Raw genomic sequence first — 26,386 nt, 5'->3', positions numbered from 1 at the left:
GATATCTTGTTGTCAAAAAGAACTAAAATGTCTTACATGATGAATAGGTTTTTAACAATAAAATGAATGGAAAACCAGAAATAACGTATGGAAGATCTTCAAAATAGACATGATGTTTAGGCAGTTTATCTGATCGTATGAAACATGTAAGGACCGGAGCAATTATTATATTCCTAATAGCCTATTTTTTAAATATAATTACATTCAATAAATATCAAAATGCTTATAATCTTTAATATCTGACTGAATTGCAATAGATTTTTCTTCTCTTGTCGTAATTTTGAAATATCAATAGAACAGATATCGATCGATATCATGCATAGATGATTACTAAAATTGATAATTTAAAACGAGGTTTCGTGCAAAAGCCTCTAATTTAATGCCATTTACTATAAATTTCTATTACATGCAGGTGTATTTACTTCCAATTTTATAAAAATTACAGGTGCTATCATGCATTGGGGCATTGTCTGTGACTACCTATCAAAGTTATTCTAACAAAAGAAAAAAAGAGGAGATGATGGTTAAACTGGAACAAAAATTGATGTCTGAATTGAAAAGACTGCAAACGGAAACATTGACTGAGTTTATAAGCAACGAGAAGAAACTTCTGAATGAACAAGCGGAGACAATAGAAAAAGAGAAGGCGACGTAAGCTGAATTAATAGAAAAAAGAAAGAAAACATTAACTGAATTGATAGGACAAGGAAAGAATACCTTAACTGAACAATCCGAAACGATAGCAATGGAGAAGGCGGCGTTTCTGCACTTCATCACACTACATAGGAACACACTAGACGAGCTAGCTGTATAGATGGAAAAAGAGAGAACAACATCAAATGAAGTTATAAGACACGATAATGAAACCGTATTTGACAAATCTGCAAAGATGAAAAAAGATAAGGAAACATTCAATGAATGTATAGTAAAAGAAAAGAATACGTTACTTGATCTTTTTGAAAAAGAGAAGGTACAGCTTACTGAATTGATCAGAGAAGGGGAGATAAATTTAACTGAACAAGCTGAAATGATAGATATAAACAGGTTAACATTGGGTCAATTCACCGGAAAAGTGGAACAAACGTTGAATAAACAGGCTGCATGTATGAAGGAGACGTTTATAGAATCCATAAGAAAAGAGAAGGAAACTATTTTTACCATACGAAAAAAGAGTTCGATATATTAACTGAACAGGCTGCTTGGACAAAAAAGAAAAAAAAAAACTTTAACTGCATTAATATACAAATAGAAGGAAAAGTTAAGCACATAATTATGCTGAAAGGATAGAACAAGTGAAGGATGACTGGGTTAAATCAGTCTAACAAGCGGAAGGAAAAGTGTCTGAAAACGCTGCTAAGATGAAAAAAGAGACCCAAACCTTAATCAATCAAACTCTATGGATAGAAAAAGTGAAGGATTGTTGGGTTGAATAGGTAATAAAAAAGGAAAACAAGTTAAATGAACAAACTGCACAGATAGAAAAAGAGATAAAAACGTTAATTGCAAAACCTAAAAGGACAGAACATAATGACTAAAATCTATGCATGAATTGATATGAAGATGGAAAAACAGATATACCTAAGCTGAACACATTTCAACTGATATCATTCCCATTTGAGTTTAGAGCCTTCGTTTGCTCTTTCTTTAATATACAGGTGTATCATTTTCATTTTTCAATGTATGTGTTGTTTCTACAGATGACAGTTTTGTTAATCCGTTGTACAGAAAAATGTTAAAACGTGTTAATTTCTCACTCGGTAAAGTTCAGAAATAGAACATTTACGTGATAGATAGTTTATAAATTATCTGATGCCTTATGGGTATATCAAAGTCAATTGCAAATTTTAAATGTGTTTGCCTCCTAATTTTATATAAATATACAGTTGAACCTTGGTAAATCTACCTCGAAAGAACCTGTCAGTACTATTGACCTGTCCAAGATGGCAATCTACATCATGTTTACCGTCATTTCAATGTTGAAATATGGATTTGTTAACCTGGTACGTTAATGTGAAATATATATTTTATTTTCCATTTTATGCAAATTGATAGCACTCTTAATAACAATTATCTTAATTTCATAAAATCTAGCTAATTAACCATATTACACAAGATCAGGAAAAAACAAAATAGAAGTAATTATCGGACCGAAACTAATCTGTGACGATGAAAGTATTACACTCCCTCCTTGATACTTATTAACTACTGTTTGTTAATTTCGAGTCTATTTGTATTAATAATTTATTTGAATAAAAGATAGTTTGCAGTCTTTTTAACATTGTCGTCCTCAGAAGGTTAATATATTTACAATGTGTTTGAACCCTAGTCTACAGTTCTTTGTCACGAATACATAAACATCACTTATAAATATTCTATGTTTTTAAGATCTGTTCCTCTAGGACGTTCGTTTAACTGTGTGAAATAATATAAATACTCTGTCGTGCACGATTTTCTTTGGAAGGGTAAATCAAGAGCATGCATTTTGAGTTTGATCATGTTGATATGGACACTGCATGCTAAAGAAACCAATCAAATTCATTTCATTCATATCTATATAAAGACCCATCAAAGATACCAGGCTTCATAATTCACATTCTACAAACCGTAAATGAAGAAAAAACAATCAATTCGGGTGATTGTCTTTTCGTTGTCTTTGTAGGAGATAATTTTGACCATGAGGCAAACAGTTTATATATTTGTAATGTACCAAAATACATTGATTACATCTAAAAAAAACATAGAGATATTTAAAAAATGGTAACAACACCTTATATAAATGTCATGCATTCGACGCGCTCCTGGATTCACCTTCACTAGGAACGCTCAAAGCCAAATATTTGAAAGGCAAGGAGTCAAAAGAACCTAAACAATTAAAGAGTAAATATGAACATATTGAGATGCTTAAAGTGTGCAAGGCACATGTTTCTGTAATAACGTCATGCGACTACGACATTAATCGAATGATTTGGAAGCAGCATTCTTTGAGCACCGAAGATTTTTGAATCGAGATCATAGAACTTCACGATGAACAAAAATGTAGAAGGAGTAGCATACACATGATCAAGACATTCGTGTTAGTATTAACTGACCAAACAAATGATAATCTTTGTTAACTTTATTGATGAGTTTCGAACAGCGGTATAATACTGTTGCCTTTATTTAACGACCGACGAATTTTTCTGGACGTACATACTCTAAATATCTTTCACTTGTTTTGTTATACGCTTTCTGGCCATAATATATATTTTGAAAACGATTCTATAATAGCCATCCCAGTAGTATTTCATGTGTTTTTGAGGGTTATAATTATGATCTGTCTTAAGTGATGGTGACGTAATAATTATTCAACTGTGTATTAAAATGCATACAAAACAATGTTTACAACAAATAACTTCTCAAATAGTTTTTTTTAAATCCAAAAGGTAAATATTATGAAATAAGAACTGTATATCCTAATACAATTTAAAGGTTCAATTATGAAATTTTGTTAAAACGGTCTAGTTTTATTCATTTAAATAATGAAGGTCGTATGGTGAGATATAGTTAATGTGCGTCATTTTGTCTCTTGTGGGGAGTTGTTGCGATGGCAATCACACCACATCTTCTTATTTTTCATTTTCACTCATTTTACCAAATTAAATACCTGAATGTGTGAATAGTTGAAACGATTCCTCGTATATTTAAATAGACTAGTAAAAAAGTACATTAATTTCACAACTCCTACTATTGCTTTATTAAATGAATCGTTGGAAAACGTTCAGGAATTGACAAAACCTGAATGAAAAGATCGAATTAATTAGTTCTTGAACGAGAATATCGGTTTCTGATTTATATCTTTTCCTTTGTAAATTTGGCTTATGTATAGACTTTAAATGAATGAAAATTCAAGTTAACTAGGAGGAACATGTTTCTGAGAACTTCCTATTATGCAACTGGTTTACATATATTTGTGGTTCAGCGCAGAACGCAGAAGACATATCAATGTATTTTTCACGATTATAGAACAACACACTATTTTGAACCATTGAAAACATGTTTTGTAATTATAGACACATAACGAAAGATGCATTTTAAAGTCATCCCACACACATATAGACGACTCTTCTATACTGTTGTTTAAAGAGCTTTGCCAGAATGACTTTTAATGAATTGCTTGTATACTGTTTCAATCAATGTAAATTTTGGCCACGATAAACATTCATATAAAATTTTAAATATTTTCCATGGCCACTAAATCCTAATTATAATTAAGTGCTTTATATAAATACGTTCACCCTAATTTTCTCATATGAGAGGTTGGGAAACGTCTTGTCCGATATACATGTTAATGTACGCAGTGTTCCGATGCATTATGAAACTGATGAATTGTTGAAGGTTGAGTTTCCCATACGAATTGAAAAGATATACGACAATATTAGATAATGTATCTTCTGTTTTCCAAGAAATACTAATGCAAGACTGAACATTTCTTTAGCAGGCTTAGCTTTCTGAACTTCAGATGCTAGTATGATTTACTTTAAATAAAATACATTATTTAAGACATGACTATTGTTTGGTTTTTTTTGTCGTTCCTTACTGCTGTCTTTCTATTATTTTTATATAAAGAACATTTACATTGAATAAAGTCTAAGAACGGAGGTGTTAAGAAACTGCCATTTAAAGTCCTATCACTTAAGAAACATTGTTTAAATCAAACACATTGATTATACATGTTATAATGATATTTTTCTAACTTTTAACAGTATTTCCATTGGTGTTCCTTACAAAGATTGAATAGAACCTTGGTTCTTTCCTGGACTTTGATGTATTCCACGATTCGATATTGACAGTTTCGTTAGAGCTTTCTTACATTTTGACGAAAGGTACGAACGAACGTAAAGGGAGCGCGTATTACATTTCCACAATAACAATTAAAAGTCTTTGTTTTATCCGGTAAAACAGCATTCTTTTCTTAATCAAATTTATCTTTCAAAAATAAGCATATCGCAAATAATACACGCTTTTAATATCCGAAAGTAAAGAAAAATAGTGTCAAATACACTTACGTCCGATATGTTACTTACGTAAACCACGATTACACACATTTTCACGGTAATTGTTCAAACACGAGTTTCACGATTAAAATTATAATGGCATTATTGAAGTACGTTAATCTAAATTTAACGACGAAGATTCACATTTATTTTTACTTTTTATGAGTACACTATCAGCAAATTGTCAACGTGGATCATCGAAATTTGCAAAACAAGGATACTACAATGTTTTGAAAAAGTAATGTGAAATAAATCTAGGAAAAAAAAGATTTTGTGACCAAGCTTGTTTTCTATTAATGTTATGTTAAATGTGAAAAAAGTAATGTGACTCTTGTGATCGCATGCAACACATGTGAAACTATAACTATGATAAATTATTGCAACTTTTATGTAATATGAAAGTTACAAAGTTCACACTGTTAAACAGGCATTAAATGGCTAAAAAAGAAGAAGAAAAAAAAGTTAACTTCAAATGGGGTAGGAGGTAATGTTTTTTTGTCCGAGTCAGAATGTTTTGACTTAGTTTTTCGACGCTATCAATCAAATTATTTGTTTTCCAAATTGTTTACACTATTAGGTAAAGGGAATATCTGGAATCAGAATTTTTGTTGTAAACTGCTCGACCACAATATTTTTTTCGTCAAATTCGGAATGAGAATATTTTTTTTAGGAAAAAATGATAATCCCCTTTAAGTTAAATGCTCGTTCCCTTACACTCAAAGCAAAAACCAAAAAAGCTTCAGTTTTTTTGGAAAATTAAACCGTCTCTCTCTATATCTGACTTAATTGTATATAACAGATTAAGGCAAAGATCTAGAATTGGAGGCAAGGAATGTGTCTGTTAAGTAGAGGTACTCTGGTGCGCCTCACTCCTACATTTGCCAATGAGCTTCACTTATAGATCAACTAATTATATACATGTAGATCTTTTTGTTCATTTACATACACATTTTAACACCTAAATGTATATCAAGAATCTACAATTTTGTATCATATATATGCCAGTGGCTAATATTTCATAAATGTTCAGGATCAAAATGCAATTATACGCTAAAATAACGGTTTCATAGGAGTGTCTAACTCCGGTGTATGGACACATAACAAGGTGACAATGAATGTTACCCAAGGAAAGGCGGTGATTCACAAGTAAATAAACGAGCACCAGCATATGGCATAATATAAAGGTCCTATTTTTTTCATCGTTTTTATTATTTTGGGCGTTGCAAAAAATAAATTAAGGATGTTTTTTTTTTTTTTTTCTCTTTCTGAGGGAAGTGGACAATGTATTTGCTATGGTATTTTCTTAGGTTATATAATGCAACATTGTAATATTGTTTTGGAAAACTGTGGAAGGGGAAAGTGGGGGGTGGGGGGGGGGGCTCTTTTTTTAGGGATATTTTATTCATCTGACTACCTTATATTTAGGATATTTTGTAGAGTTATCTCCTTTCACCTGGTGGTATTATATTTTTACCTATCGTGCGTCCCGAAATCCTATATCTCACGTCAAATATAATTTAATGCAGGATAATGGTCCTTACTAGGCTAACATTAGGGTGAAATGCCATCGAAGTTCCATGACGATTATTTAAATATGCAAAAATAAAGGATCCCTAAAACGAGTATTACGTAAGATTTGTCAAGCGTACGTACCTTTTGTCAAATTGTAAGAAAGCTCTATTAACTTTCTTTGATATGGTTTTGCTTATGATATCAATTGCGATGTTTCATATGTTTTATCTAGCGATATATATTATACGGTGTTATGGCGAATGTATTATATGTGTATGTATATGCATTCAATGTAATATTTTCAACAAATAATTCAATAAAGTCACATTTTCAAAACAGAAAAAACAAAAAAAAGGTAATTCAATGTTCAGTGGAAAATATGAACTGCAGAAAATAAATCAATTTAAAAATCAATTCAGAAATTGTAAACAAATAATTGATCAAAACGATTATGTATTCAACACCCTTTAAAAACTTCCAGGAATTCAAAAGTAGATTTTTTTTGTAATTCAAGGAATAAATAAGCATATTCATATGTCAACGGGAAGATCTTTTTTTGATATTTTTCCTTTAGAAATTCTGTATATATTTATAGAATTTAAATGAATGATTAGTAATCCATTGACATGTATTAGGTGAAACACGCTTCTCAGAACTATGTAGCGTGTTATTGGTTTAATTTGTGTGTCACTTCACAAGTCTGACGATATATTTCATTATATATCTGTATAGAACAAAATGCGTTTCTTGGAACCATTGAATAATTTAAGACTTATTAATAGGGTTGAATTTACTTAAGTCAACATAAACATTCATGGACGACTATTCAATAAAGATGAGGTTTTATATAATATTCGTGACAGAATACTAAAACAGGTATATAACTTACCTAAATGTTTATGTATAGCTCATAATTTTACGTCAATGACTTAAAAGTATAAATATTATAAAACAATATATATAATTTTTATACTAAATGTACAATTTACTCTGTCCTACAAAATATGTAAGTGTTTATTCATATAAAGGAAGTAATTACTTTTGAATGTCAATATTGGTTGAAAGTACCTACTAAATTGCATGTTATATTGGTGATTTCGAATCTGTAGGAAATTTTAATTTTCTACCCTATATACCACTTTGCCTCACATATGTCATAATCTTATTTAAAAAATCACAAATCCGATTAAATGGACATTTAAAAAGTCAGAATGCAAACAGATATGTTCAAGTTTTTTTATGTCATTTTTAGTTACATCAAACAAAAGAACTATGTCAATTGGACCGGCTTCGATACCATAACTGCAATTGAGTTTTTACTAGTTATTTTTTTTTGTTCCCTATGGAAATTCCGTTTATCGTCAAGTTATAGAAATAGTAATGGGGACTTACTGTGCAACACCCGTTGCGGACATGTTTCTGTATTGTTAAGAGTTATAATTTATGACTAAATTTAGCAAAGACCAACATTTGATACAAAAATTTAAAAACACCTTTAAATATTTGGATTATATAATAAGTTCCAATAATTACGACTGTATTGTGTACACTAAAGATATATTTCCTGCTGAACTAACATAAAAGAAGCTAACATTAACAAGGTACACTGTCCTTTCCTCACTATTTATATTTGTATCTTTAACGGTAAGATTAGTACTAACATTTACGATGAAAGAAATGATTTTTCAATTCCTATTTTTAATTATCCATTTTCAGTTCGTGACGTTCCCTTGTTTATATATCCCAACTTCGATCAGCTCATGTATGTAACAATGTATTTGATTTTAACGAAGGGAATCTCTGTATTATTGAAATATTAGTACACCATAGGATGATTGGTTTCGATATCACAAACATTAACTAAATTGTATCATCGATACTTTAAGATAATTAGTACATATTGTTGAAATTCACCTCAAAAGCTTACCAAACATTTAAACAGCTTTACCAGTTGTTTGCATGATATTTGGTCTGTATTTCTCATATATCTTATGATGGTATGATATTTTACATCTGTTGGGAGGGATTGTTTTTGATTTTCATATCAATCAGTTTGATTTAGGTCTGGAGCTGGTCTGTCAGTAACTGCTTCTAGCCCTTTGTAAATGATTGCATCATTGTAATGTTGCGGATTCAGATATTCAACTTCCGCATTTTATCTTACAGTTCGTACAATCAGATCTTATTCCATAGCTAATTTATATGATTTCAAAGTTTATTATTTAGTTGATAAGTTGGTTTCAAAATGTAGTGGCCAATATATCAAAGATTTTATGGACAATGTCACAACGTAAGTGTTTTTCTATAACATGTTTAACTGTCATTCAAACTAACATGGCCAGACATCATTAGTTTTTCCAATGCAATTTTAATTTAAAAATCTCTACCTTGTCATGACGACATATATTTTTTTTCATTTTTTAACATGTATGATTATGATGATAACAATGATGTGCTCTCATAATGTTAATTAACATTTACATGATATAATCTTCGTGGTTTTGTTGCAAATCTATTCCTTGTCATGACAACATATATTTTGAATTTTTAAAACATGTATGATAACAATGTTTTGCTCTCCTATTAGTTGATTAGTTGACATAAACATGATACATTCTTCGTAATTATTTAATTTTTATTCTTATTTTTAAAAAACCTTCTACGACTATATTTGACTCTATGTTGATGTCGTTTATATGTTTACGCCTTGGATATAAAGGGAATTCTACGCAAATTGCACGCTGAAGAATTCTACTATAAATTGCACGTTAACCTGGTTCCAAGTCAATTACCGCACTATCTAACTATTTGTTGTCAAGTAACAGTCTAAATGTCCCGCTTTTTGTCTCCATTGTTCCACCTGTCAGAACCTACATGTACGTATTGTTATGATGACTTATTATTTCACGCTCTATATATTTATGAAATAGATGCAACAAAACATTAAGAAATCAAGCACTAAATTAAATATAAATGTAAATCAATCAGTTTGTAATTTTATATTTTATTTTACGACTAACAACACATCTGTTTTCAAGAAAGATAAAAGTTCTTCCCGTTTCAGGTATTATCATGGATCGGTATATCGTTGGTTACTACGTTTCGAAGTTTTTTGTTCAAATCATCTGAGCTAAGAAAAGAAGAAGATGGTCTTACTAATGATAGAAGAGAACGGTTCAAAAGTTTACTATGTTCATCCGAGCCGACAACAGAACAAACGTTAATAGATTTGATAAAACATGACACGAATAATTTGTTGAAATGGATCAGAGGAGACATCCAAACAATACCTAAATGGATGAACGGAGACGACCCAAAAATACCCGAATGGACGAAAGGAGAAACAACAACATTACCTGAACCCATGACGTTTCAAATGGTATCATTTAATAGAAAATCATCGTTGGTAACGTTCCGAATTATAGTTTTGCAAAACCTAACGGTCGATATAGAAACGTTAATAAAATGGGTTGGAGAAAACGAAAACATGTGTACTGTGTGTACCGAAGAAGACAAGAAAACATTTAGAGAATGGATAAGTGACAATCAGCAAACGATAACGAAATCGATCACAAAAGACTCCATGACGTTCAATGACATGATAAAAGGACTCGACAACACATTAGACGAAAAGACTAAACAAGACATCAAATATTTAACAGGAACGAAAGGGCGATCATCCTTTAACACGTACAGACATTATCATATCGTTTTATCAAAAACAAGCAATAAGAACACGATGACTGAAATTGGAGCGAGGTAACTGTTTAATTCCCTTCACTTTGCATTACATAAAATTTTGTACATGATGTTTATATGGCCATTTGATACATATACATGTTGTTAATATGTTTAGTATATTTTCCAATTATTCAGTTTCGTTTGAAATAACTTTACTTTAAATTTCAAATTGAAACTGGTGCAATAAGTCGTGTATGGTACTTTTTATTACCCCAATAAAATCAACACAACACATTTGTCTTCAATATTTACAAATACTTTTGGTATAGTGGACGGTTTTTGTGAACAAGATTGCAAACATAACATGCGAGATTCAATGAATCCAAAGATCATTTCGACCATTATTAACCACATTAACCTCCTGGTTAAGGACAGTTTAAAACTAGTTATAGGCAAATATGTGTCATGAACATTTCTGATATTGTATTCTCTATTGACCTATTGACATAATAATACTGCTGTCCTTTAGATATGCACAGATGTATTTTTAACCTTGTTTGTTTGTTAACTAATACAAGAGAGGTTTCCAAGTCCCTTGGGCAAAGTTTCCTTTCGATGAGTTTGACTTTTTGGTTTGATGTTCAGAAATATGACAGTTGTTGTCCATTCGTTTGATGACTTTGAGCTTTTGATTTTGCCATTTGATTAGGAACTTTCCGTTTTGAAATTTCCTTGGAGTTCGGTATTTTTATGATTTTACTTTTTTAATAAGAAATACTATAAATTGAACGATGTAAAAAGGGCAAACAAACAAAATATATCATCATATGTTTGTTTTTCACAGAAAACCGTTTCGAATGCTTCAAAGTACAATAGTGTTATTTTATTTTGTTTCCTTATTTTTCTTTCACCTTTTACAATAACGAATCATTTAACCTGATTATTGACTCTATATTAAAAATTGAATAATAAGAAAATTGGTCAGATTTTCACTGATAAATTTCTTTTTTTATTTACAAATTGAAACTGTACATCTCACCAGTTCACTTTGTTATATATGTTATACATGTACATAAAAATTAATCAAAATCACAAATCAAACAATATGTTCACGTTTTTTTATAAAAATTACCCCAAGAAAACAAGCCGTCCATATCTATTTTTGTTTTATGATTTATTGATATGCATTTTAGGAATTAAACGATTATACACGATGTGAAAGTGTGTTCTGTCATTCAAACCAAGTACTATTAGTTTCCAAATTTAGAGATAATTCAAAAATTTTGCGTTTGGTTGAAACGCTAGTTCTGTTGTTTAACGTTGTATTCTAAAGTTATATCTTTGTATGTGTATATATCGTATTGTCAATATGCAGACCGACGTATACATCTCATTCCATGTTATTGACCTACTTGCCTAGCAAACACATTCCACTCTTGGGCTTGTATTTATTTATATGGAATGCACAGAAACAAATTTGTAAACGGTAACATCAAATCTATAAGAAGCAATAAAGAGTACCAAATTACAGCATTTAATAAAACTCGAGGTAACACTTCGGTGATTGATATAAATAAGAAGATTGGGTATGAGTGCTAATAAGAAAACTCGCCATCAAAGACACAATGTATACAAAAGCGATTGTTTGCCAAAATCACAAAGTTATTGTCGTTTCGAAAGCAGCAAAACGTGCTTGTTTCTTTTCATCGTTCATTCACATTTTATATTATACTTAAATTTTTTTTTCAATTTGCATATAATAATTGTCAATTAACCAACAAATGAAATACTATTTTGTTTATGTTCTATAGGGCCATGTTTGAACCAGGATGTCCATCTGCTTTAAATATAACTTCAACAAAAGTTGAATTAAAATGGGACGAACCAAGTGTAGGTGCTGATTTTATAGACTTTTATAAGATAATGTGTGAGGAAAAACGCATATGTGTGACATGTTTCTTTGAAACTCCTGGAAGTTCTTGCAAGTATGTCGTAGAAGGATTAAAACCCAACACTGAGTATGCATTTACAATTCAAGCAATCAAGAAAGGGGGAAATAAAGGAACCGTCAGTCAAACGTTTACAGTATCAACTTTGGAAATTACCTTCGATCGAACTGCCGAGTTATTATATGTTTTGTTTTACATTGCAGTGTTAATATGGTTCACGTACTTATTTTGTTATACTGTGACTACAACATAAATGACTTGTGCCACTATTTGTACATCTTTCATTATTCGGGAGAACATTAAACATGTCAAAGATAGAAAAATAATAAAATATTGTATTTTTCAACAAGATTCGACAAGAATCAAATGCGTGATTGTTGTTTGTAATTTGTCAGCTGTAAAAAAAATGGTATATTCTTTTAATGAAATTATCTTGATTTAACGTATTTAGTTTATTTTGTCTTTTATTTTTTTAATCCTTAGTATTTCGGAAACTTGAAAGGATGTTCATACATTTTATTTTATTAGCCGTACAAAATAGCAAATATCGATACTTTCAACAGTTAAAGATGGCTTCAGCAACTAACAGTGTTTGTCAGATGTAGATGTAGCATTGCTACTAATCATACAGATTATCTGTAAAATGTGCAATCCTTTTCGAAAAGCTTAAGGCAAAGTTCTTTAATTCAACTTTAAGATATCAGATTTCATGAGTGCTTATATCTAAAATATATCAATGAACCTGACATAATTTGATATTGTCAAATACAGAAGTTCTGCTTCAAATAATGATCTTTTCTTTGATAATGACTCAGTTGGACGACTTCACACATGATAATTTCCACTTTACAATTGTCGTCAAATTTCTATGTCTTAGCAGTATCATACAATCTGTACCATCTGTCCCATCGTATGGCGTTTACATATCTTAGTTGAAAAGTTACGGACATGTATCTTCAAACTATACGGGTTTTATCAGTAGAGGTTTGATTCTTACCCAAAAACTTGTCCTAAAGAGGTATGAGGAACAGACTTACTCAAACATGTATATGCATTGAGATGTAAAATTTGAATCAAGATCTTATAATTATTAATTGTTTTAAATATTCTTTTCTTTTATTGAATGTTGTCCATTCGTTTGAGGTGCTTGAGCTTTTGATTTTGCCAATGCAGATTGTGTGTGATTTTTAACGGGACGGCTATCTATAAAGAATTATAATATTACATAGATCAGTTATTCATTATAAATTTTGTTGTAATTCATAAAATGTATAGAAAGAAGCCCCAGTCGACTTTCGTTCTACTTCAGAAATATTTGTGGAAACTGTTTGCCAATGACGCAGAACATTCTTAAAAGTCAATAGTTTATAAACGAATGGAAAACAAATGTCATATTTCTGACTTGATACAAAGATTTCCTTATGTGGTGGATAAGACCTGTTCATATAGCTAGCTAAGCATCTCACTTGCATTATAAAAACTTCAATATAACAACACTGTGTGAGCAAAAACAGAAAGACATAACAGTTAACTAAGGAAAAAATATAAGTATGTAATGCACTGAGATTATGCTTATTTTGTATGAGCAGCAAACGAAAATGTGAAGTACATAGAACAGCTCAAATTGTGGAAGTTCGAATTCACTTAAGGGTTCACATTTGTTTTACTAGGTATGATGGTGGAAGTTTTTAACGACCTTGACCGGACATACAGCCCGTACACGCTAGGTAGATTAACTGTATACCCAAATCTTGGATGTAAAATAGTAGTTCCAAGTAAATCCAGTTCTTTGCTTAAATCTGCAAATGTTGAAATAGATTGCGTATTATGGGTAAAAGTGTTTATTTGAATAATTCGGACTGCTTTATCAAGTACCAAATGTTTGTGTTTATTTGAATCAAAATTGTCATATCAGCCATTAAAGGGGCGATAACTCAAAGTGTAAAAATTGTTATGATGAAAAGATTAGGAAGTCGTCCACTTTTAATTTTAGCAAAAAAAAACAAGGTCGGTGAAACCATGTTTTCTTTTTATTTTTTTAAAGAATAATCTAAAATCTATCTTTTCATATTTCATCGCAAAATGTTTTCTTATAGATTTTTTTTTTGACAAAAAAGGTGATTTTTCAATAACAATCTATGCAAATTTGAGCAATTTAGCATGCGTGTTGGATTGAAAAACAGCACGGTGACCAACTCTTGGTATTATATTTTTGAAAAAAGCCTGGAAAAATCTACATCCTGGTAGAGTATAAAAAAAAAAATTCTGAGGAAATATATACCAATGATCCACTTTAAGCATTAACAAAATGTTTAATTAAATTCATTTTTATTCGTGTCGTTTAACTACTAGTAATCATTTCATTTGTAGTTTAAATACACATATCATCTGGAATACAGTTTGTGATATTTCATTTATATTCCTAATCAATTTTAAAAATGCAATAAACCAACATGTAAAGATAGATGACTGCGTCACAATAACCTTTAACAACATTGATTTGTGTATGCTGTCGTCCAATGCAAAATGAATTTTGGTAAATTTTGTTACGTTTGTTACATAGTCTTTCGAATTAACATTTTTCTTAAATCATTTTTCGATAAAATGTATTTCAACTGCTGGTGCCTTGCATTTTTTTTAATCGTGATGTTGCGTGTCCTTTGACATATTATTATATAAATAACACATAGCTGAGAGGGTGATAGAGCAGATTGTTACCCCGTGTAAACATTGTCAACTGAGGCGAGGCCAAGGTTGACAATGTCTTTTCGAGGGGTAACAATCTGCTCTATTACCCTCTCAGATATGTGTTATTTAATTTATTATACTGAATGTTCTGTGATTACTGTAGATTAAATTTTAAATTCAAAGTAATAAACTATGACGTCTTGTACATAACAACCATCCGTATTTAATAAAGCGCACACTTGATCAAGCGTCTCCGTGAAGGGTAATAGAGTATTTGCCATCTGATAGAGTCGTATTTAATAAAGCGCACACTTGATCAAGCGTCTCCGTGAAGGGTAATAGAGCATTTACCATAGAATAGAGTAAATTAACACCCTCGTATAAGCCAATCAAAATATTGCATTTTTACGTGAAGTATAATAAATTTGATTGTCATATTATGATTTTCATTCAAAGAGTTTTTTAATGTTTTTAATCGATTGAATATGAATATAGTGTATAAGATAACTTGATATTTCAGAAACATTTTCTTAGGTGTAATGATCCCTTTAAAAACTAACAACATGGTTTTTTAAACAAAGCAATGTGTCGTTTAAGAAATATACACTTCGAAACAACATTGAATTTAAAAGTCTAATTCGACAGAAGTATAGTATTCAATCTATCTATATTTCAATATATACTCATGTTACCCCATCAGACACCTAAAGATGTATCAACAAGCGATGTCCAGGAGAAAAAGAAAGGTATATTTCAGCAATTGGTGTTGCTATTTGTGTCATTTGAACATATTAAGGCACACAAAACCGATATGTAATAAGGAAGATCTGACCGTTGTAATTTCATGTAAGCTTTTTATAGGATGTCTATTAATGAAAAATGGGGAAAAGTGGACCATGCCTAAAGCTCTTTCCAAAAAATCAAAATGAAACATATTTCTACAACAACGCCCTTTTGTTTATTTATAATTGTTTTATCATGTTTATAGGTTCGTAAGAAAAACAATCATGAACAAAATTTAGTGCGCATCAAATGCTCTTCGGTTTAGAGGTCACATTCCCATCTCACACGCTCGCGAAATATATAACAGAGGTGGGGGGGTGATATTTTTATACAAGTTTTGAGGAACGAAATTCTATCGAACAGAATGAGACAAAAAAAAATCCGATGGATATTTTTGATAGTCTACTTTGAAATTCAAAAGAAATAAAACAAAATCTCATCATTTAGAAAAGATAAAAATCAAGCACTAATGCTACGTGTATTTGCGAGTAAATAATAAGAATTAATGAAACCAACAATACAAGAAAGTCTGACAGTCCTAAACTGCGTTTATCTGTGGCTTTGCACTATGGAACACATGGCTGCAGGTTTCACAATTCATCTTGCAATCAGCCAACTATTATATAAATAACAAAAACAATAGATGTTCATAGTCAGATATATTACACTGACTTGTTCTTGTACGAAACTAGCGAAAAGCTTGATGAACCTCGCTTTTCGTCCTGTTATAAAGTTCATTTAAAGTTCTTAAAATAGATTTTATATTTTTATATTGTAAATCTAGTTATCTCCCATCTACCTAAAAATATATGAAACTCTGAAGAGAAAGAAAATAATCACATTACTGTATAAAACATTAAATAAGTCGTATGACTTAAAAAGATACATTATATGTTGTATTCCTTATCTCATTGAAATAAAAGTAAGAAGATGTTATTTTCATATTAATTGTCTTCATCTAACTATCACTTTTACTGCTTGTTCCAGTAAACAGTCATAATTTTCCAAAGGTGCAAATCAGAGGAAGTTGAAAATCCAAACGAGAACAAGTGAACAAAGGAGTTGATAGACTTAAGTCTTCCAAATAATCAGTTGCAAGTATTCCATGCATATTCAAGCCTGGAACGCACAAACAATGTGATCGATAGATTTGAGTCTGCTACATTTTTAGTGTCAAGTTCATGTAGTGGACGCCTATGCAGAACTGAATAAAATCAACAATTTTATTGATAGATTTTGGTCTGCTAAAAAATGCAGTAGCAAGTGTTTCATGATATCTAGGACAAGACTATATTAACATTGTGATTAAAAGACGCAAGTCTGCAATAAATCCGACAGAGTTTGAATGACGAAAAGGGAAGCAATCATAGGTCACATTACGGCCTATAACAATGGGAAAAATCCACACCATATAGTCAGTTAACTTATAAAAAGCCCCGACATAAATTAGAAAATTTAGAAAACTAACGGCCTAATATATAAATAGTACAAATACAAAAAAAAACAAACAAATATGACAAACATGAACCAGTGACATCTACTGAAATACGTGCTCATTGGCAATAATATAACATCTTCCTTTTTTTTCCTTTTTTCGGTTTGTACAGTCATATAGTTTCCCCATTCCAAACTAAAAGACAAATTGAAAGAGTTGGTATTGCTTTATTTCATAAAAAAGAATGGCGAACGTAGATACAAGTATCTTGTCGTGGGGGGGGGGGGGGGGGATACATTACTCTGATTCAAACAAAGAATTCTCTGAAACTGACCTTATCAAGACGCTTGTTTTCTTGATTGACAAAATATTTGTTACGTTTGGAGGACGTGTTTTTCATCAACTGTCGGCATTCCAATGGGAACCAATTGTGCGCCTTTTCTTGCCGACTTGTTTCTTTATTATTATGAAGCTGACTTCATACAGGAACTTCTAAGGAAGAAAGATAAGAAGTTAGCTATATCCTTTATCTATACTTTTCGCTATATTGATGATGTTCTCTCACTAAATAATTCAAAATTTGGTGACTATGTTTAATGCATCTATCCCATCGAACTACAGATAAAGGATACAACAGATACAGTTAAGTCTGCCTCGTATCTTGACTTACATCTAGAAATTGACAATGAGGGTCGGTTGAAAGCAAAACTTTACGACAAAAGAGATGATTTCAGCTTCCCAATTGAGAACTTTTCATTTCCATGTCATGTATGTAGCAGCATTCCAGCAGAGCCTGCATACGGAGTATATATCTCCCGATTGATACGATTTCCCCGGGCTTGTATTTCCTATCATTATTTCCTCGATAGAGGGTTGCTGCTCAAAAGGAAACTATTAAACCAAGAGTTCCAAATAGTAAATTTGAAATCATCCCTTCGTAAATTTTACGGACGCCATCACGAGTTGGTTAACCGTTTCACAGATGATATCGGATATGTTCCTTATGTCGTATCTACAATCCACTTCCTTTTTCACCACAAATGTGACCTACCGAATTAGACTATAATATTAACCGGGTTTGTAATAACATGAGCAACACGACGGAAGCCACATGTGGAGCAGGATCTGCTTACCCTTTCGGAGCACCTGATACCACCCCCAGTTTTTTGTAGGGTTCGTGTTGCTTAGTCTTTAGTTTTCTATGTTGTGTTTTTTGTACTATTATTTGTCTGTTTGTCTTTTTATTTTTTGTCAATTTATTTTCGATGTATGAGTTTGACTATTCCTCTGGTATCTTTCGACCCTCTTTCCACATGCACGTTTTAAGGTGTTAAATGAAGATTGTTTAAGTGTGGGTTTATACTACTTAATTTTAGATGTTTTCAAAACAAATGATATTAAATGTCGAGAATATTTTATCTTATATTAAAACAGTTTCAGAATCTATGCAGTTTTCCATTATTTGTTCCATTGTTGAAACATCGTGGGCAACAAAGAAATAACAAAATTAATTAAGAAAAAAATTATTATACATTAGTAACTATTGACATGTTGTCCCCAAATTTATTTTTTTCTTTGGTGAGCACACCCTTTTCTTATCTAATTTATAGTTGTTGAACAAATTTTGATACTATGAGATATTTTACAAAATATACAATGGTCGTCATGGTTTGTTGCCGAAGTAACGCGTTAAATGTGAAATTTGAACTCCTTGTATATCAAATTAATCATGTAGTTTAGAAAACAAATTTAAGAATATGGAATGTTACCTTTAAATTAATACTTATAATTGGGCCTTATTACCTCTACGCGTTTTTTTTATTATTAAATTAGAATGAATTATTTAGAAAAGTAACTAATAGTAAAGCGCAGAAAGTTAAAATTAATCTAAATGTAACGAATGGCAAAGATGGAACGTTTTAATCGCTAGTTTACATTTATTACAAAACTAACATATATTGTGTTTGAAAGGCTATAAATAAAAGATATGCATAGTGATGTTTTAGAAGCACAATCGCCCATAGACTATAGAGGTGGTGTCAGTGTTTCCTTGCATTTGTTTTAATCATAGTATCAGAATCTGCTTTAAAGTTTCAAATTATCAGGCAGAACGAAGTCTTTGTTCTTTTTTTTTTTTTTTTTGCAGATAGCTACAAATGCTCGATTCTATATATATTCTATTTTTGTATTATTTATTGAAAATTGATGCAGATACGAAATTTATTTGTGAACTTTTCTTTTAAATAGGGAACAAAATATTTACCAGTTTACCTTATGGTTACATCTTGTTCATTTAAAAAGAAAATGATTTCATTGATAAAAAATTGTATATCCTGATTGTTGTAAAAGGCAAATAATTCATAAAGTTTATTTCAGAAACATTATGGAAAATACAATACATTTATTTATTTTGTGATAAAGTAGGAAACGAATACTGTTTGTGAAAGCACATATGAATAGCTAAATTTTCACGCATGTATATATTTTATTTTAAACTTTATCGTACAATCCTTACAGAATTTGTTAATTCTTCACAAACCAAAGCTTTAAAAAATTTACGTGATGCATATTTTTATTATGTTTTCTGAAATTATAACATTTTGGGAAAGTATGGAAAATTCTATCCCTTTGCATAAAGACCACAATCTACAGTAACCACTATGTGATTAACAGCAGGCCGAAATCCAATTTTAAGAAGTATATTCATTTTGTCATGACAAGATATACATTTTTCTTGTAACTGCTTTCGTAAATATTCATAGATCAAGGTTTACAGGAAGGAAGTACAGTTATTTCTAAAAGGACGTTTTATGAACCAGGAAAGCATTAACTGTACTATAAATTGTTTTGTCTATGCGTTTCCAATTGCGAAATGTAACTGGATATCGGTTTATAACTGATATTCTCTATCATTTGTGTTAACGAAGGAAAAACTTAAAATGAGTGCCCTGAAATCATATAGGGTAAAACATTGCAATAATGCAAGATATGCAAACATACGTATAATGAGTTTGTAATGGACGGTAGAATCTGTTCCATAATTGAGTTATCACCCGTCGTCCAGAAAAACCTTGACGTAAGCTCCTTGGAAAAAATTGATGAAGCGAAATTAAAAGAAAGACAAAACAGTGACCTCTTTATTTTATTGATATAAAAATCAGGAAAACTAGATACCTCGGATTCATTTGTAGTCTTAAAATAGATTAATCTAAGTAGGTAATGAAGGGCATCACAAAAATATGCAGCCTCGAAATAACAAATTTGCTAAAACAAAAAAAATGATATCTTGAACAAAAATCTCGAAACAGTTATAACTTGACATCAAGAACTCGTAACAAATATAGTATCACTCTCCGATCAGGAAAAAGACGAGCATTTGTTACAACGTTCACTTACTATTCATGCCGTATAAGAGCTACACACAAATATTTTAAATTTTCTTCACATCTTTTTAACATAACACATATTCAATTTTAATATTTTTTTTTAGAACAGACACTGTGAAGTAAGATTGAAAAAGTGAATACAGTAAGATGCACGCAGTGTGGATTAGTAAAAAGGCATTGAATAACATATAATACAAAGAAGACCGTTCAGTTCGTTTGTAGCGAAAGTGTGTCAAAGTTTCAAAGTAGATATGCGTGTTTGTAATTTCAATTCAAATCTGACTATAAAGTGGCAGCACTATATATGTCAGTCATAAAAGAGGAGATACTAGAGGGATATCAAATTACACTCAAACTACTAACTTCCGGATTTTGCAGTTCTAGATTCAATTTTACATGTTGAAGGACGTCTATCAAGAAATGTCTTACGTGCATGTTTATGTTTTGTTTGTTATGAATTAAAAAACATAGAAATTGCAGTATAACGTTTACAGGACAGAATTTAAAACGGGTCACTTATTAAAAATCAATTCAAATTACTGCATTTAGTTTCATAATATGCAAACACTTACCAGGTATACTAATATTACATGATCTTGACATATGTTGGTATATACATCTATTCATAGTATTCAATGAATTGACACACAAATCGCCATTTGTCTATTGAAAGAAATTAAGCACTTATCTGATCAATTACCATTTCTTTATTTGTTACTTCTATTCAGAATTATTAATTTCTATTGAGCCCTTAAAAACAAGTGCATGACTACAGCAAAATATTTACCATAGTGGTACGTCCTAGTGACACGATACAATTATCTTCTAATGAATTTAAAGCTACACATACGTAAAATCAATTTTTGTTTTTGCATTTTTTAAGAAAATAACATGAAATATATCAAATGTTTAAGCATAATTTTAAATTGTCGTATGTAAATACTGTATTAAAAGATTTTTTGCTGTGAATAGATTTCTTTTTTCTGTTATTTTTTTTTTTGCTAACATGTGTTACGGACATACAAATATTGATAAGCCCAAATTTATCATTTTTGGAGGATGTTTAAAGAATTGTAATTGTACGTTGTTATTGCGCAATAAACTTTTTATTTTTCTGTCGATTTGGAATTTTTGTGTTCTGTTCTGTTAGGTTTACATGATTGTTAGAAACAAAAATGTTATACAAGAAACCTTTTCTGAACATCATACTCAAATCTAAAATGAACGTTCATTCTGTGTAGTATTTGTATGTGTGTCCATCTGATGAGTTAAGCCTTTTCCAACTGATTTTTATAGTTCGTTCTTATGTTGTACTGTTACACCACTGTCCCAGGTTAGGGGGAGGGATGTGATCCCGCTAACATGTTTAACCCCGCCACATTGTGTATGTATGTGCCTGTCCCAAGTTCGGAGCCTGTATTTCAGTGGTTGTCGTTTGTTTATATGTTACATATTTGTTTTTCGTTCATTTTTTGTACCTACATTAGGCTGTTAGTTTTCTCGTTTGGATTGTTTTTCATTGTCATTTCGGGGCCTTTTATAGCTGACTTTGCGGTATGGGCTTTGCTCATTGTTGAAGACCGTGTTATAGTGTTATGTCATTTGTCTTTGTAAATTAATAAAGTTAACTGTTTAATCCATTTTTGTTAATATACTTTAGACGTTGCTCAGTACTTGTACATTCCGCCAGTGCGTTGTGATGTTGACAATTTTTGTCTTCATGAGTTTTATCTATATGCCATTGTGTTTTTCTATGTTGACATATTTGTTTGTTTTTATATTGATTGAGATTATAACACAATGTTGACTGCTGTACTTTTGTTGTTTTACCTTAAAGTATCCCTCTTTTTTTTGTTAGTTGGGTCATTCTGTTTTCAATATGTTAGTTTTTTTCAAATTTAAAGAGACATGTTATGAATGCCAGTGTGACACATATCCACCGTGTAGCCAGAATGACTTGCATGTTAACAGTTACTACATAACTTGTAGTTTTAGATGTGATTCAGCATACATTTATCATAAGTTTTTTAGTGTCAGGTTTCAGATAATGCGTGTAATGCATATGTTTAAAAATAAAGGTATACTAATTGAAACAGATGAAACAGACATACATTAGACATACTTAATTACTTTCTAATTTAAATGGTTGTTGTTCCTAATATATACCTATTTTTATACAACACAGTTTATAATTCTGTATTCCTACTCAAACTACAGGCTGTAAAAAGTAAAATCACAAAAATACTGAACTCCGATGAAAATTCAAAAAGGAAAGTCCCTAATCAAATGGCAAATTCAAAAGCTCAAACACATCAAACGAATGGATAACAACTGTCATATTCCTGACTTGGTGCAGGCATTTTCTTATGTAACATTTTGTAATTTGAGCTGGCATTGTAAATGTTCAGGAACCTCTATCAGGGAACATCGATTGCGTATGTAATTATATGTTCTGTTTTCATGTAAAAGGAAGTAGTGATACAATAATTCCTGCAGGAAAGAACTTGAAGCAGGTTATTAAGTGGAATCAAATTTAAATACTCCAATACAAAGTGGAATGACGTCATGTTGCTTTATAAATATAATATGTCAGACAAGATTTAGGTTTTCCACGTAAAACTATTATATCCAGACAATGTCATATCGATTGAATAAGACTTGATCTGTATATATGTTAGTATATATCTATATATGTTTTATTATACGAATTGAGAAAACAATAATCGGGTTTTGTCAAATGAAAAAAGTCCGCTCTTATGTGTGCAATAATTATTCTCACATCTGTGAACCCTATTAACAAAAATTATTTTATGCCCACTAAGCAAAGTGCATAACGACTGCACAATATTTAGATAAACTCATCATAGATACCAAGGTTAAAAATGTAGTCGCCAGACGTGGTAACATCAACAAAAGACTCTCCAGTGTATTCCTTAAAGATATATGTTTTGTTTAACAACATAGACAATTTGTACAATGTATATACACATGCAATATTGTATTTTGCTTCATAATATTGAGACCTAACGTTTATTTCATAAGTTCGAGGTTCTTTAAATAATCCTGTATCTATTCAGTTTAACTAATGATAATGTAACTATCTAGCTACACTCGTAAATGCTATGCTTGTATACAGACAAGCTAACGTTTTTGGTAACTGTATTATTAATTAAAGCGCAATGTTCCGAAACCACAACATCTTAAGCATTTCAAATAACACTTGATAAATAAACTTTAAACTGGTAATGTGTAAAAAGGGATGTATGCATAATAACGAAAGTAAATGAAAATCACACTCTATAAATGCATGCGCCTGAAGCGCCTTTTTGCATAAGAAACACATAATTCAAGCCACATTTAAAAAAAAAGTACTTGAGCAAAGACAATTACAAAATAAGTTGACGAAAAAGTTCATATATTATATACGCTCAATGGAAACTTTTAATCTTTAACTGACTGTTTATCTATTGTTCATTTCAGGGGTAAAGAAAACGTTGTAGATTTATTAATAACTAACATTTATGTTATTGTCAAAAGTGTACTTAGCTGTACATTTATTGCATGTCTCATATTGTGATGGGATTGAAGTTTCTATCTTTTTTCTCAGTTTACTGTACACTTTGTATATCTGAAATCTTGATGTGCATTCATATTAACATTAAGTTAACATCAGCGTATTTTAATAATTTTTGATACCCGAATACACCATTTATGAAAAAGACAGATTCATTCTCTCTAGTTTAAACATATTTATCTATAGTGGATTGGGAAACAAGTTATTACAACTTATACTAATCCCTTTCCACTTTGCGGGTGCGAGTGCTGCCTTGTAGCGGCATTAGCCTGCTCTTTTCGAAATCTACAAGGTTGTCTTTTACGTGCAAGAGATATTGCTTTCTCTAAACACGGGTCAGCCATTTATCGTCCCCTTCCGACGGACTATCATCGTTTCTCAAGATGGTGTCAATGGAGAGCCGAAAATTAGGTCCTTGACATTTTCACCCCGGTCATACTCTCTGTAAGTTTAGAAAAATGTTTCCGCTTTAACTTAAACATATCACTACATATTTACGAAATATTGACAGCAATTTTGATGACCGATGAATTGGAGAATTTAAAATCGAACACGCAAACAATACGGTATATAGATAACAATCAACACCTTTCAAACAACTGAACATATATTTCCAAATATGCAGAATAATTTACATTCACGTTCACGTTATTAATGGGTATTTGGTTGCAATTGTATTCATTTTCATTTTCTAAAATGTTTCTATCAGATATATGGTACATTTTGTATGTAATTATAATAGTATCTTACAGTAAATCTCTTTAGAAAAATTAAACGTAAATAACAATTCCTCTGTGAGTCTTGAATACGAATTTAGTAATATAATTGTCTGTGTTCGCAATAATGAAGGCCAAGGTAGAAAAGTTATGTTGAAACATGTAGATATTTTAATTTGAATTTGATCAGTTCAAAATTTAGTATACTACACTGGTAGCTATTTTAAAAGACTAAATTTATATGCAGATATGTGTAAGAAAAACCCCCATCTTGATAATACGTTAAGGATAACAATAGTGTAATATACACTACATATAAAAAAGAAGATGTGGTATGATTGCCAATGAGACAACTCTCCACAAGAGACCAAAATGACACAAAAATTATAAACTATAGGTCACCGTACGGCCTTCAACAATGAGCAAAGCCCATACCGCACAGTCAGCTATAAAAGGCCCCGAAACGACAATGTAAAACAATTCAAACGAGAAAACTAACGACCTAATTTATGTACCAAAAATGAACGAAAAACAAATATGTAACACATAAACTACAGTCTTTTTTATCCAATGTAATGTACAAAACGTCTGAACAAATTGTTACAGTACCGAAATTATAATAAGCCAAAAGACATTCGTCATTTGAAGTTAAATGACAAAATCAAACATATTTTGATATATTGCTTTTGTGATCATAATTTAGAACTCACCTGTGACCACCCTGCGTTCGACCTATTGGAGCCTCCAGAAGTGTTTTACATTAACAAGTATCGTTTTGACATATAGTGTACATCAGTCGAGGCAAATAGGAAATTGCATAATATTATGAAACATCCTAATTTAACACATTATTATGAAACTTCATAATATTAGTTAATCGGATGATTTTGTAACTATATTATGGGATTTTGTAATTCATCAAATTATGGAAATACATAAGATAAGAAACATTTTACAATTTTTAATATTTTTTTCGGTCGGTTTTTGGGCCCTGCGACTAATTTTGAGAAATTTCTAGAAAAAAAAAGTTATTTTTGAGTTGCGTTTATACCAGGTCATACTGAACAACTGTCAGATTTTCTCCAAAACGCCAATAACCCCTCCCGAAACCCCAAAGTTTCCCTTAGGTTAAAAATTCAACGAAGGGAGACAACTAGTATCGGTTTAAAATACAACTTGCGGTTATAGTTTTTTGATACTTCGATCTTTTTAATACAAATCTAAGGTTGAAGATGTGTTTTTTTATATTTTTATCTTAATTTGCATGTGATTTACAGCTGCATACTTCGTTTTCATTTTAGAAATCTTGAATTATCTAGTTTAAGACGTGTGAAATGAATATACTTTAGATAAAACCTAAAGGTTAATCTAACCTTTTGTCTGTTGTCATGTTGGAACAATAAAATATCAAAACACCAAATAAAATATTATCTAGCAACATTATGCATTTATAATGCATAACGATGTATTTGTTCACTAAAATAATGTCAAATAACAAAAATATTTAACAGCTAAAATCACATGTTTGATCTCAATTTTGTAAATGGCAATATTTTCTTTATTCTACCGCGTGTAGAAACTTTATTATATGTGTATTTTTTTTAATTGGAGTATTATCATTTTTGTATT

At 30.8% G+C, this 26,386-nt stretch overlaps 1 protein-coding gene and 1 long non-coding RNA gene across 4 annotated transcripts in view; both read left to right on the top strand.

Annotated features, from left to right (window-relative positions):
- The window catches only part of LOC127705735 (uncharacterized), a 57,332-nt gene extending 55,061 nt beyond the window's left edge, over nucleotides 1-2,271 (top strand). The window contains exon 2 of the long non-coding RNA XR_007983967.1: nucleotides 1,434-2,271. This is a non-coding gene — a long non-coding RNA (uncharacterized LOC127705735). The remainder of the gene's footprint in view (nucleotides 1-1,433) is intronic.
- Nucleotides 1-12,617, top strand: part of LOC127705694 (uncharacterized) — an 81,625-nt gene extending 69,008 nt beyond the window's left edge. The window contains exons 2-4 of one of the 3 annotated variants that reach the window (XM_052210050.1): nucleotides 7,386-7,421; nucleotides 9,610-10,304; nucleotides 12,038-12,617. In XM_052210050.1, coding sequence (XP_052066010.1) covers nucleotides 7,386-7,421; nucleotides 9,610-10,304; nucleotides 12,038-12,428 — 1,122 coding nt within the window. In that variant the 3' untranslated portion in view covers nucleotides 12,429-12,617. Of the gene's footprint in view, nucleotides 1-7,385; nucleotides 7,422-8,496; nucleotides 9,422-9,609; nucleotides 10,305-12,037 lie in introns of those variants that run through there. The other 2 variants (XR_007983930.1, XM_052210051.1) reach the window with 2 other exon arrangements.
- The last annotated feature ends 13,769 nt before the right edge of the window (nucleotides 12,618-26,386 follow it).

The sequence above is a fragment of the Mytilus californianus genome, unplaced genomic scaffold (assembly GCF_021869535.1).
Source record: "Mytilus californianus isolate M0D057914Y unplaced genomic scaffold, xbMytCali1.0.p SCAF_6, whole genome shotgun sequence".
NCBI classification, from domain to species: Eukaryota; Metazoa; Mollusca; class Bivalvia; order Mytilida; family Mytilidae; genus Mytilus; species Mytilus californianus.
This window is presented reverse-complemented; position numbering and strand designations above follow the sequence as displayed.